At 28.6% G+C, this 15289-nt stretch overlaps 1 protein-coding gene across 1 annotated transcript; it reads right to left on the bottom strand.

The window, feature by feature from the left end:
• Positions 1–2563: 2563 nt before the first annotated feature.
• LOC114184334 lies at positions 2564–7925 on the bottom strand. Its single transcript, XM_028071646.1, has 9 exons — positions 7496–7925; positions 6596–7387; positions 6306–6464; positions 6159–6210; positions 5986–6051; positions 5648–5905; positions 5194–5553; positions 3911–4062; positions 2564–2646 (listed from the first exon to the last, which is right to left on the bottom strand). Exons 1-9 carry the CDS (start codon positions 7923–7925, stop codon positions 2564–2566), a joined length of 2352 nt encoding a protein of 783 aa, XP_027927447.1.
• Positions 7926–15289: the final 7364 nt, after the last annotated feature.

Raw genomic sequence — 15289 nt, 5'->3', positions numbered from 1 at the left:
TCAATGAATGAGTTCATATATAAGAAAAACAACATAGTTTAGAAGAGTAATTTATTTTTTAAAGAATTTAAAATTTTAAAAAATTTACATTAAAATAATTTGTTTGAATAAAGTAATTAGAAATAAATTAAAATTTAAGAAATTTTGGAAGATATTTTAAATGAATAAAATAGAAGAATTTTACATACTCTAAAAAACTTAATTTTAAATGGATGAAATACAAGAATAAAATAAAATATTGTAGGCCGAGCCGATTCGGTTCAACCCAGACATAAGGTTAGTCTCAGTCAGTTCGAATCGAAGGTCAAGCCGACAAGTCAGTCCGAACTAAAGGTCGAGTTGAGTCCGTCCAGACCGAAGGTCAACTTAATTCAATCTGAGCCAAAAGTCGTGTCGTGACGAGTCGACTTGACCGAATGTTGAGATGAGTCGTCTTGGGTCAAAGATCGATATAGTTGACTTGTGTCAAAGGTTAAGACAAGATGTTAACGAAGCACACTTTCTTGAAGTCTTGTTAGGAAGACTTTCAATACATGGACCAGATTATACTTGTACGATATGGTCAAAAAGACTAATCACCAGTTCTGATACCATTGATGAGACTTTTTTAGGGAGGATACAACACAAAAATGAGATCTGAGTCCAACTACAAATGAAATTAACACTACTTCCAACCAAAAACCTTAAGACAATGAATTTATGAGTCTTCATCTTGATATAATACTCAACTTTTTCATTTTTACCTAATGTGGAATCTAGACTCATACTAGCATTCTCAACATCGACCGTGGTCAAAAACAAAAACGAGTCTTCTTAAGTCAAACGTGTTACTAAGTCAACTTAGACTTAAGGGTAGAGCCAGGTTATCCAAATATTTTAAAAATAAAATTTTCCCTCAACAAAAGTTAAATTGTTTTATATAAAAAAATTGAAATCAACCTAAATGAATAATTTATACTTGAAAAATGGTAAATCTTCCCAATTTATCACAATAAAAAATTACAACATCTCTAGCATAAGAGTGTGTGGTAAGTTTCGGCTGTTGTTCTACATTTATTTTATGATAATCTAATTTGTTTTTCAGCATCTTATCTATGGATTTATGTCTTCAAACTAACTAACTAAGATTATACATGCAAAAATTACAAAATAAATTGGAAATTCAATGAAGAATTTCTCCCAACGGTGCTATAATAGTAGTTCGAGTTCGGATGATAATCCGAGTAGGCGGAAGACACAAAAAAAATTTAGATTTTTAATAAACCAAACTTCTCAAAACTTTGGATTCTATGTATTTTCGGGAGTCTATGCGTTTTTGGTAGACCGAGATTATATTGGTGAACAATGATTTTAACATCTTGATACCTTAAAGTAATATGCATTAGGTAAACAATTAAATGATTAAGTATTAATAATGTATTAGGACAACATAGACACACTTAAACAAAGTGTATTAGTTAAACAATTAAATGATTAAATATTAATAATGTATTGGAATGGGACAATTTAGACACTTACTATGTATTTGGTCATATGTTAGAAAATCGATTTTAGCTTAATCGGAAAAACTAATATTACTTGCACGTAAATTTTTTAGTTCTAAATTGATTTTAAAAACAAACATACACCAATTATCACTACAACAAAAATAATTTTTATCGGAAGTTATTTATGACATTCTAAGGAGTTTTAATCCCCACTAAAGGAGTTACCAGAGGTTTCTTTTTTTCCTAGAAAAACTAGCGTAGTTAATAGATTATCAGCGGTTTTGATTAACCCCTGGTAAAGTAGCACTTACCGGTGGTTTTGAAACCCCTGGTATTTACCGGCGGTTTTGAAACCCCTGGTAATTACCGGCGGTTTTGAAACCCCTGGTATTTATCAGCAGTTTGAAATCCCTGGTAATTATCGGCAGTTTTGAAATTCCTTGTATTTACATGCGATTTTGAAATTATTGGTAATTATCGACGATTTTAAATCCTTTATACTGTATAATAGTACTGAAAGTTCCTTTTTCACCCATGCAATGCAATTCATTATACATTCATGTTTTTACTTATTTTTCAAATTCCCTTAATTTTATTTGTTACACTTTTTTAATGCATATAATTCATAAAACATATGATAAGCAAAATTTCTAACATTTTTACATTTGTTTATAACTAGATATAACACTCATAAAACAAGGAACATTTCTATAAGTTTAAGGTAAATAATAAAATTCAAACATTCAAACTAGTAAAATATTACAATATCAATTCAAACATAATGAAAGTTTAATAAAATTCTTCAACTATCAATCTTGAGTTGAATATTTTATTTCTTGATTAGGAATACTCCCTTGATCAGATACCTAACATAAAAAATAATCATAATTAGTAACATCCTTTACCGTATAAAAAATAACATTTACACACAAAAAATACTCTTTTGTTATATGTAGAATTTTCTCAAGTGGAAGTGAAAAGAGAGAATTACAGCAAATATTAGTAATGATTGTCGAGAATTTCAACTAATATATCTAATACTTTATAGTATTGTAACGTTAAAAAAGAAGTACCTCTTATATGGCCTTGTCCTTGAGAGCCTCAATTGCCCTTAAAGCTTTGATTTCACCCTGAGAAGTCGCTACTTCCTTATCTTTCTCTGCAATGATGATCAAACACGATTATTAAAATATAAATTTAAGAGAACCAAATATATCCAAAACAAATTTAATCACATGACCTTTCATATGATACCTTATACGTAACTTACTTTTTCATATATATATATATATATATATATATATATATATATATATATATATATATATATATATATATATATATATATATATATATATATATATATATATATATATATATATATATATATATATATACCAAGCACGTTTATTTAAGTTTTATATTTGTAAAATTGATACTTGAAAGTTTTCCAAGTTTATCACTTTCAAACAAGTAGTTTTCAGAGTAGAATTTATAATGCAAACGTGTTTGGCATACTATTACAATCAGACACCAGATAAGTTAATTCTGAAGCTCTAAAATTTTACATTATACATTTGTAGATCATATTATAGTCCTGATTCTTTCTTGAAGTTACCTGTGACAAGTCATCAAACACACTCTTAATTTAGGAATATTTGTAATACTTGTTTAAAAATTATAAATAAAATACAAAATCATGTTTCACTGAATATTTATGGTTAAATTTGAATCTCAATATTTAACGTCAACAAATTTTGATAAAGCATACTTATTCGCTTAACATACATCAAAAGGGTAAATATAAGATAACAGAAAAAACAAAAAAAGAGAGAGCATCTCAATTAATAATTTAGAGGTAAGGAGGAAGACACTATTCTTTTAAAGTCATATCCTTATAGGAATAGTTGGTGTAAGGAATTTATTATAATATGTGGAAATGATTACTAAAAATAGTGGAAAAAAGTTTGTTGGTAAAAAACACTTCTGGATGTGATACTTTTGAGTAAACCTTTTTTGAGGTTTAGAGATGTTGCCCTTAGTTGTATGGTTAAAATATCTTTTTGGTTCCAATTTTCGTCAATTTTTTTTAAATAGGTCTCAATTTTCATCAACTTTTTTCAAATAGGTCTCAATTTTCGTCAAATTTTTTCAAATAGGTCACAATTTTCGCGGGGTGCTCAAATAGGTCCTAATTTTGGTCAATTTGATTCAATTAGGTCCTAATTGGGTAACGCCGTTTAAATTGATAACGTTTCATTGTACAGTTGCCTTTTCCTTGCTACGTGTCCGTGTTTCTTTACAATGAGGTGGTTAATTAGTGGGTTAAACACATTAAGTTTTTAATTAAATGCAAATAATGAAAATTAAAAAATAAAGTCTTGGGGTTTATAAAAAGTCGAAGAAGCCATCTCGTATGTGACCTTGCTCATGGTTGGAACGTTGAAGCTTTGTTGCAGCTATGTCTCGGACCCAATCATCTTCTTCATACTGTAATAACTGCGTGCAGCGTAGTGTTCCCTCTTCTCGCACCCAAGCTTTAAGACCTATTTGTGATTGTGGGGAAGCTGCAGTTCTGAGGACAACAAGAACTCCGAGAAATGTGGGTAGAAAGTTTTGGGGTTGTGCTAACTACAAGGTAAGATTGATTTAATTGCTATTATTCTGGGTATGTCTGATTTAATGAATCTTTTATGTATTTTCTGTTCACCAACAACGCTAGAGTGAAGGTGGTGGTGTTTGCTGCAATTTTTTTAAATGGTGGTATGAAGACGTTGATGAAGAAAAAGAAGTTATTATTGTGAACCAAAACATGAAGATAGAAGATCTCGAAAATGTAGTTAGGGCTCTGAAAAAAATGGTTTATTGTATTAGCAGTAGTGGTTAGTATTGTTGGGTTGATAAACGTTGTGATGTTGGCGTTGATGCTGAAAGATTGACAGAAAAGGGTTGTAATTGTGAAGGTAATGATGTACGAAGTTTCCAAAATTATGAATGAATTAAGTTATTTATGTTCAATCAGGTCCTCAATTGTGTTAGTTTTGTTCAAATAGGTCCCTACTTTTGTAATTAATGTTCAAATAGGTCCCAAAAATTTGTAATTAATGTTCAAATAGGTTCCAAAATTCTAAAAAAATTGTTTAATTAGATTGTATACTGGATAAAATTTTCCTATTTAATAATGTTTTCAATAGAATAAATTGCATTGTAACTCGTATAAGAATGTCAGTACTAATAAAATTTTAATTGATAAATAACCAAAATCCTCATAATTGTGATTAAACAAGTTGTTCTCCTTCACCATAATCTTGAATTAACCAACTTACAAAATGAAAAAATCTGTGATCCAATTGATCCAAAAATGGCTAATGAATTTTACAAAATAACAGCCATCAAAATTCAAACTTAAAGACCAGATTACATAAACAGTAAAAGGTCGCTTAAACAAGTTTTTCAGACTGCACAATTGGTTAGTTCTTGACATGGCTGGATTGGTTGTGGAGGAGCAGAAGTTGGTTCCTGAGATGGCTGGGTTGGTTGTGGAGTAGCAGAAGTTGGTTCCTGAGATGGCTGGGTTGGTTATGGAGGACCATCAGTTGGCTGTGAGGACTGTCCTTGTGTAGGCAGTTGTGGGCAATGTCTTCTATTGTGCCCCAGTTCACGACAAACTCTGCATCTTTTTCTATGGCCACCTTTTCGTAATTACATGTCATCTTTCCTCAACTCCCATTGTTCCAACCTTCTCTTTTTCTTGGGTCGCCCAGGCATAATCCTTTTATGTGGAGGCATGACATCTGGGAAATCAGTGGTGGGCCACATGTTTTGTCCATTGATAGGGTAGATAATGGAGTTGTACATCTCTTCAAAACTTGATTTCCTGAAACATAGGGGGATATAATCTTCTGCATTCAAGTTCAAGAACCTGATGGCAGCAAGTGCATGGCAGCACGGGATGCCAGTTATCATCCACTTCCTGCAGCTGCAATCTTGGGTGTCTAGGTTTACAACATACTTGTCACCTACCACTGATAGGTGTGCAACTTCAAATACTTTCCCCCCAGCACAACTACATTACAATTCATATACACATATCATATTCTACAGTAGAAATCATCAACACAGATCAGGTTATACATCAACAACACTTAAATAAATCATACCTTGGGATCCAATATCTAGTTTTTTTGGATTCTTCTTGTAGTTTGCTGTTAATTTTAGGACAGATTTGCCCTTCCATTTTTTCCAGCTTTTGTCTTTTAGATTGCCATCTCTTCATCATGTATATTCGTATGTCTTCCAACATTGAGATAACATGCTTGCTTCTAGCATCAACAAGCACACTGTTAAATGCCTCTGTCATGTTATTTACTACTATGTCAGTGACAGCATTCCTAGTGAATCTTGATCTGGACCAAAACCTGTGTATTAACAAACATTAATTATGATAAGTCAGTTTTGATATTAAATAGTATAAAATAAATGAGATTTCAATACATACCTAGGTGGTATAGCAATGAGGTACTTGAAAGCATCCTTATTCTCCTTTTTTATATCTCTCATTACCCTTTTCCCAAGCCACAAGGTGTGTCACAGTTGATGCCTTCCACATTAAGTTCTTCAACTTCTGGCTACCAAACCGTTTTCTGAAATTAGAGTACAAATGCCTCATACAAAATCGTTGCTCTGCACCAGGTAATAACTCCTGAATTGCAGGCAACAAACCCTGTTTCACAGCAGTAATATGCATTAAAATTAATACAATAGATGGCTATAAAATGATAAATGTGAATAAAAATAATTGCATGAACATATACAAACCTTTTGTTGATCTGACATAAATGTACATGCCCCCACAGACTTCAGGTCCTCCTAGATCATCCACTAGGATTTCCAAAAACCATTTCCAAGTCTCTTTGTTCTCTACCTCCACAATGGCGTATGCTAGAGGAAGCATATGGTCGTTAGCATCCCTGGCCACTGTAGTTAGCAACTCGCCCCATATTTCCCTTTGAGGAAGCAACCATCTAACCCAATAAAGGTGCGACAAAGCACAAAAGCATCTTTGCATGCTTTGAAACATGTGTAAAACCTACCAAATACAGACTCACCTTGCATTTCATCCACTTTAACTTTGACTGTGCTACCTGGATTGCATCTCAAAATTTCATAAGCATAATCATGTATTCTTCGAAACTGTTCTTTGAATGACCCTTCCACTTGGTCTGAAGCTAAGGATTTTGCCCTACGAGCCATAGTCACTGAAATACTTGTATTCCACTTCCTCAACCCTTTTTCTCGCACATCCTTAATCTTGAATTTAGGATTTTCTATCAAAGATTTCTCTACCTTCTTACGCAGCCATTTTGCACTCATAATCTTAAGTTTAAACTCCCTAGAACAGTTATGCCTATCAACCACTTTTCTTAGTTGCCATGTCTTGCGTAATGGAATATATGCAGCAGATGCGGACCATTCACATTTTCCTTGTGCCCCCATACATTTCACCCTCACTCTTTGTTTATCATTTTTAACCCATCTTATGTTTCTACCAGAATGAACTGCATAAGTTATTATGGCTTCTTGGAAATGTTCCTTATCTATGAAATTTGTGCCCACATCCCACCTATAGTCAGCCATGGAATTGGGCATGACAAATGTCCCAAAAGGACCACAGCTGCCCCCTTCATCACCTGAACTTTCATCAACACAACCTTCATCATCACTTTCATTAAGACTAAGGAGGTCATCTGATTGCCATTCATCTCCTGTTGTCTCTCTATCCGAAATTACATAATTACCATCTTCCTCACTGTCACTGTATTCCTCTTCCTCACTTTCATTCTCTTTTTCAATATGTTCCACCTGGTTAGACTCTTGCTGATTATTCACCTCCACACTCCCTTCAAACAAATTATGATCACCATTGTCCAAACTGATCTAGACATCAACAAGTCCCTCATCCTCATGTTGAACTCCTTCCTCACCCCTTAAGTGAGATTGCACCTCACATTCACTTAAACCATCACCCCCCATCTGCACTTCAACCTGAACCTCATGAACCTCCTCCTCAACCTCCATATTAACCTCCTCATGAACCTCCTCATTAACCTCCTCCTCAACCTCATTTTCAACCTCCGCCTCAACCTCCTTTTGGACCTCCTCCTCAACCTCATGTACCTCCTTCTCAACCTCCTGTACCTTCGCATTTATGTGACTGTCCTCTCCACTCTCTAACTCAGCCCCACAAAGCAAACCCTGTCGATCCTCTAAGTCATTTTCCACAACTTCTGCTTCAGATATACCATGCACAACAAACATATGAACCTGGCCATAGTGTTTGGCAATGTGCATCATATTTATTGCACTTTTGTCATCCTCCAACTTATACATGGCATTCTCTATTGCATACCATAACTCCTTAATATTAACATACCCCATTTCCCTTATTTCCCCTACCACCTCAAAATAACTCCACCTGTTTGGGTCACAACCCCAAACAGTGGTTTCCCCACCTATGTAATTAATAGGACCAAACTGTTTAAAAAGTCCACCATGGTGGACCACAACTTCGAAAGTGTCATCACACATTACACACCACTTTTTCAAACAAGTGATATCTGGCAAATATAAAAAACATTTGTAAGCAGGGTCCACAAACACATTTAATATGGCATAAAACATTTGAAACAACACACCCAAGGTCCACGAACAAAAAAGGGACCACAACTTTCAAACAAACCGCATCGACACTGACAAAGCACGCACACAACCGCAATCCACTAACAAAGATGTTCAGGACAAACGAGTGGGACACTACAACGAAAATTAGAATGCCATACAATAGCAGACAATGACAATACAATAGCACAATAAAACAAACAGAACCGCTTTCGAAAAAAACACCAAGCCAATCGCAAACGACCAAAAACAAAATCGCAAACGACCAAAAACCAAAAACGAAATCGAAACCGCTAACGCAATAGAAAACCTAACCTAGTATCGATATCTGCGATGAATTGACGATGATCCCGTAGCAATTGCACACCACAAATGAAGTAAATTTCCTTTTCAATCTTTCCCCCAAATTTGAGCGCAGGTAACCTAAATCGCCAATTCCTTCAGCACAAACCTAAACATGTTTAACCTCTTTTACTTTTTAATCGCGCTGCAATTTCTTTTTTATTTACCTTTCTTTCATCTTTTTTTTTTCGTTAAATCCTCTTAATTAAAGACTTAATGTGTTTAACCCCCTAATTAACCATCTCATTATAAAGAAAAACTGACACGTAAGATTAGTAAATGGACACGTAGCAAAGGAAAGCCAATTGTACATTGAAACATTATCAATTTAAACGGCGTTAACCAATTAGGACCTAATTGAATCAAATTGACCAAAATTAGGACCTATTTGAGCACCCCACGAAAATTGGGACCTATTTGAAAAAAGTTGACGAAAACTGGAACCAAAAAAGTATTTTAACAAAAAAAATGAAAGTTTTTGCATGTTTCTCAACAATTAAAGGTGCAGGGTTTTATATATTCAATGGTTACAAGAGTTTAAAATGTTTGTTTCATTTTCTAATGGTTAAATACGAGGTAACAAATATGAATAGAGTTTCTGAAAAATTATGATTTCAATTCAAGTATTATATGAGTATATATATATATATATATATATATATATATATATATATATATATATAATATTTTCCTTTTTTTATTTTTTCCATTAGTATTAGTAGAATTTGAAATGAAGAAATAGTTAACAAAGTTATTTAAATAATTTAAGTATTTACATAGAAAGAATTAGTTTATTTATAAATTGTTTTACAATTTTTTCTTATTTTTTATTTTAAATTTATGATTAAGTTAATTTTATTTATAAAAAATTCCATTCCATATTGTTTGTCTAAAAGCATTTATAAAAACGTGGTCAAATACTATCTAAATGTATCATAAAAAAATAATTTTATTTATATTTTGATATTTAAAATTAAAAAATATAATAGCAAATTATTATTTTTAAACATTCCATCCTTCTGAACTAAACAGGTAAAAGAGAGGATCTTCTCCATCCTTGTATTAAAATCCTCATCTTAAAATTCAACATAATATTATATTTAATTAAAATCTCTTTTAACTAAATAATTCCTCATAGCAATAAAGCAGTGCGAACTGTAAAAACTAAAATATTTTATTTATGTGTATCACAATAAAAAAATATTAAAATAGTCAACAGATGAAATACGTCAAGCCTATAATAATTCATTTTAAATAGCATCACATGGTTTGTGCATGTGAATATAAAATTATGAGTCCCATCATGATGCCGTGAGCAAACTAATCATTGATACATGTTGAAACTAGTAAAAATATTAAATTAAGTACAACGTTAAATATTTTAATAAAATACTATTATTATTAGGACTCATTTTATTAATCTCAAATAACAATTTAATATTTTTTTTCTTTTTTATGAATTTAATAGTTATTCATTATTTATTTAGTTAGTATACAAATAATTATTCATTCTATGAATTTGTACGTAACTTTATATAGATCACTATTTTTTTTATTCAATCAAATTTGTTAAACTATAAAATAATTTTTATAAAAGCAATTATAAAAGTATATAATTTGTATTATTTTTTATTATTAAATAATTTTTATTATAAATAATTTTTTAAATTTAATAAAATAATTATTAAAATAATAAAATAAATAAATTTTTATTGACATCATTAAAAACTACAAATAAAAATATAATTATCCCAGTTTAAAATAACATTTACTTGGAAGAAGTATAACTGAATAAATATATTATTTTATTTTGTTACCTTTATTTTAATGTTTAATTGATTGCAATGCAATAATATTTATATTTTAGGTTAAAATTTTTATTTTTATTTTAGTTGTGTCAATTCAGTTAATATTTTTCAGGTATTAATTTTTATCAATTTTATTCAATTTAGTCTTTTTTTTCTAGCTGTTCACATAATTAATCTTAATGAATAGTGATCATCACGTCACTTAGTGATTTTTTCTATTTTTTCTTTATTTTGTAGAGAATTTTTGCCTGTCAATTCATCACTGTGTCACGTGTTAGAGTCAATAGTGACCGTCACATGTCAATCATTAAACTGTGTCTACGCACAGGTTGATATTTATTTGTGTTTTTTATGTTAGTAAATATATATTGTATTAAGAAGAATTTAAAGGTCGAGAAAATAAATAAATAATTATTTTTAAATTTACAATTAAGTGTTGAATAAAATCATCGTAAAAAAATGATTTATATATTTAATTATTGTATGAAGAAACTCGTCTATTATATATTGTAAGACTTCTCGTCTAATCAATGTATAAATATACTTGTCTAATGAGTGTTTTTAGACTCATCTAATTAGTATATTAATAAAGTAGTCTTTTGTGTATTAGTATATTCTCTGTTGGATTTTTTTTTGTGTTGTTTCTCTAGTGTGTCTTCAAAATACACTAATGACCACTGATTTTAAAATTTTAAAATATATTAAAAAGGTTTTTTAAAGTACCAATACAATATAATTTCAATACAATATAATTTTAATGTTCAACAAAGGATAACATAAAAAAACTTAGAAGAGAATATGGATTTTGTATGAGCTGGCTCATTTAATTCTTTTTTATATCTCTAATCGTGTATGAGCAAACTCTTGTAATGCGTATTACTAAACTTGTATATTTAGTGTAAGGACAAACTTGTCTAATATGTATCACAAAAGTGGTTTAATCGTTTAGTTAACAAAGTCATATATTTTTATTAATAAAATTTTAAAATATATTAAAAAGGTTTTTTAAAGTACCAATACAATATAATTTTAATGTTCAACAAAGGATAACATCAAAAAATTTAGAAGAGAATATGGACTCTGTATGAACTGGCTCATTTAATTCTTTTTAATATCTCTAATCGTGTATGAGCAAACTCTGGTAATGCGTATTACTAAACTCATATATTTAGTGTAAGAACAAACTTGTCTAATATGTATCACAAAAATGGTTTAATGGTTTAGTAAACAAAGTCATATATTTTTATTAATAAACTCATCTAAATTGTGTATGAATAGGTTTATCTATATCTATTGTTAGACTCGTCTAATCACTGTATGAATATTCTTGTATAATGTGTGATGTTAGACTTTTATATTTAGTTTTTAATGATGTCAATAAAAACTAAAAATAAATATTCTTGTATAATAGTTTGTATTTGGATTGTATTAAAGTTTATTTAGATTTTAATTAGAATTACAATTTAGTTTTGATTGAAAGAAAAATAAAAAATAATATTTTTTTTAGTTAAGTGAACCCGTGAGCCAATCCGTTTGACTTGTCAACTGATTCGAATTTTTTTAACTCGCTAAAAAGTGAGTCGGATTGGATTGGCTCATTAAATCATCAACCCGTGGTGGGTCAAGTTAGGTCGGGCCGGATTACCCATTTTGACAGCTCTAATAAAAACGACAAAATGAAATCTTGCTTACTAATTTATTAAAACTTGTTCAATATATAAATTACAATTTCTCATCATATAAATGGAAACAACACAATATTTAATAATAATAAAAGAAAATGAAATATATGGTATTCTATTAATGTAAATAATAGTAAAAGATATATAATATCTTTATCATTAAATGATTTTTATCCAATAAGTACCAATGCTTTTCATTTATTTTAAATATTTTATTTTAAATTAAACAACTATTTTACATAATAAAATATTTATTAATTCTTGAAATATTTTTTTGAATAAATTAAACTATATAAAAAATAAACACAATGCAATAAATATTAAAAGCACTATAGTAATTAAATGTGTTTTTGATATTGAAATAAATAATAATAAATAAAAATAAAAATGGAATTTGTTTTTTTAAATAATTTTTTAAATTAAGCTACTTTTATAGTAACTTTTGGACATGAAGTTTTGAAATATTTATTAATTATTGAAATTAAATTTTGCTTAAATTAAACTATATAAAATCAAACATAATCTATTAAATATTAAAAATATTGTAGTAATAATATGTGTTTTCAATAAATAAAATAAAACTAAAACTAATCATATATTGTGAAACATTTTTTAATTATTGAAATGAAACTTTTTCTAAATTAAACTATATAAAAGTTAATCATAATTCAATAAATATTAAAAGTATTATAGTAATTATATGTTGTTTTAATAATAAAATAATTAGAAGAATTAAAATAAAACTACAAATAATTAAAATATAAAATAATAATAAAAAACACTTCTAATTAAAATAGTTATTTGGAAATATAATTTTTCACATAATAAAATAGTATATTACTAATTATTTTTATAGGTTTTTTGGATATATAATTTTCACATAATAAAATAGTTATCAATACTTATATAATAAAAAATATATTGAAATATAAAACAGAAATTAAAAAATACATATAATTAAAATACTAATCACTAATAAATTAGTTTATAAGGTATTATCGACGATATATATTTAAAAATAATTTAATTTTTTAGATAAAGAAATTAAAAGATTGTTACCATAAAGAAAAGTGAAGTAAATAGAAAAAAGAATCACAAGAAAATAAGAGAGTGTTTGTGTCACATAAAGAAAGTAGTTATTGGAGAAAGAAAAATGAAAAATGAAAATAAAAAATTTAGTTTTTTATTTTTAAAAAGTAAATAATATAAAAATGACCAAATAATTATAATTGTGTATATGTGTCAATAAAAACAAACAGATAGTGTAGTAATTTTGATAGTATCTTCTTTTCTCGTTTCTCAATATATAATAGATATAATATATATTTGGTCCCTATATTAATTATTTTTATTCAATTAATCCCAATTTTTTATTTTAAAATGGAGTAATTTTGTGTCCTCTCCAACATCCAACTTGGGACCAAATTTAATTTTTATATAAATGTTAGGTTAAATGACACAATTAGTCCATATTTTTGTTAAGTTTTATCAATTTAGTCCAAATATTGTTTTTTTGTTTAATCAGGTCCTAATTTTTATCAGTTTTGTTCAAATTTGGTCTTTTTTGCTGATTCCGTTTAAAGAATTAACAGTGATGAACAATGATTCTCATGTATCAATTTGTGTGTTTTTTTTATTTCTTTTTATTGTCCACGTGTCAGTCCAATAATGTGTCACATGTTAGAGTTCATATTTTATGTTTAATTTGGTCTTTATATTCGTTATTTTTGTTCTTTGTTCCCCTCCAAACTTAGACCAAATTTAATTTTTATATAAATGTTATAATGATGTTTTTATTAAAATTTAAATTTTTATTAAATATTTTTGGTGTAGGATTACAGTTAGTCAAAAATTTTAAATCAATGATATTAATCCTTTTCATTCTAATTTTAAACTAAATTGAATTTTCACCTTGAGCTCATTGAATTTTCACAAAAAAAAAAATCATCCAACTAGGGTCTCACTCACTTAGTGAATAAGGTCACAAGGAGCTTATTTAACAAACTCACCCAACAAACCCTTGTCACCCATTGAGTAAGACCACTCTTGCTCTTTATATTTCTTGAAAAACACTTTCGTCCAAGGATCAATGCTTGTATAGCGAGTCTACATAATCATTATAGACGGATTTGATATATCAACTTACCAAGGGAAATGGATAATTATACTTATTTATCATGTTAAAATACTTACCTTTTAACTCAAAAACCACCTTGGTTGTAACCACTTATCAAACTCGTAGATCAAATTCGAAAAATCATATTGCAAAATCCACATACAACTCAATTCAAAAATAACACTTGAAATTTAATATTTCTAGTAGTCATAATATAACAATGTAATCATCATAGCTACTCTACTCTCAATTACACATTTTAAGTATTATTTAATTTACTAGCTTCCCTTACCTTGTTATCAACAATCTAGCAGACAAGTGCTCCACAGAGTTCAACCTTCACATGGTACTCTGATAGTACAAAAAAAAATAGATCAATTATTTGAACACACTCCCATAACCAAAACAAACAAAGATTCACTTTGAGTTACCTAAAGTCACAAATAAGTACTAAAAGGTCACATGCAACGGAATCAAGATTGACTTAGAAAAAAGAGTAGACGGTGAACTTATTCTAATCACACTTTTGATATAATGATTGCGTTACTCTCTACACCAAGAATCTCGAGGTGAGTTTTGATCTTCAAAGAGACGAATAATGAAATCAACAATCTAGAAAGAGTGCAGAGGAAAATTGTAGAGTAAAAGTTGTAGAGATATGATGAGTTTTATAAAATGAACTAGATTAATATAAATTTATATTTAAAATAGTTAATTATTTTAAAATTATGTTGATAAAGTTAAGAAAGATATTTAAAACGTTGTAGGTTTATTTACAATATAAAATTTAAAATGTTTATTTAAATTATTATATAATGATTTAGAAATATAATAATAATTATTAAGTTACATGGTACTTGGTTTTTTTAATATTAATATAATGTTAATAATTTAAGTATATATGAATATAAATTTAGTTATAAATTCATAATTATATTTATTAATAGATTGTTAGAGGATTAATTTTTTATTTTTAATATAAAAATCTTATAGTTTATTTTTATGAATATTTTTATTTTTTATAAAAGGAGATTGTAAAGAAGTGGGAAATAAAGATTATTATTATATATTTGGTAAACTATACTAGGAAACCAGCTTGTAAAGTGAGGATAGGCTCTAACCTAATTCTGATACCGTGTTAGAAGCGAACTTTAAACCTAACTCAACCCTACAAAA

The sequence above is a fragment of the Vigna unguiculata genome, chromosome 5 (assembly GCF_004118075.2).
Source record: "Vigna unguiculata cultivar IT97K-499-35 chromosome 5, ASM411807v1, whole genome shotgun sequence".
NCBI classification, from domain to species: Eukaryota; Viridiplantae; Streptophyta; class Magnoliopsida; order Fabales; family Fabaceae; genus Vigna; species Vigna unguiculata.
The sequence above is the reverse complement of the archived record's forward strand: the minus strand, read 5'-3'. Positions and strand labels throughout refer to the sequence as shown.

Bases quoted from the DNA above. Each gene is read 5' to 3' on its own strand.
- LOC114184334 (XM_028071646.1), bottom strand. From the start codon at position 7,925: ATGGGGTATGTTAATATTAAGGAGTTATGGTATGCAATAGAGAATGCC. The intron at 6,465-6,595 runs GTGAGTCTGTAT...TGCTAACTACAG, and splicing joins TAAAGTGGATGAAATGCAAG to TGGCCAGGGATGCTAACGAC. The intron at 5,554-5,647 runs GTATGATTTATT...ATTGTAATGTAG, and splicing joins ACTAGATATTGGATCCCAAG to TTGTGCTGGGGGGAAAGTAT.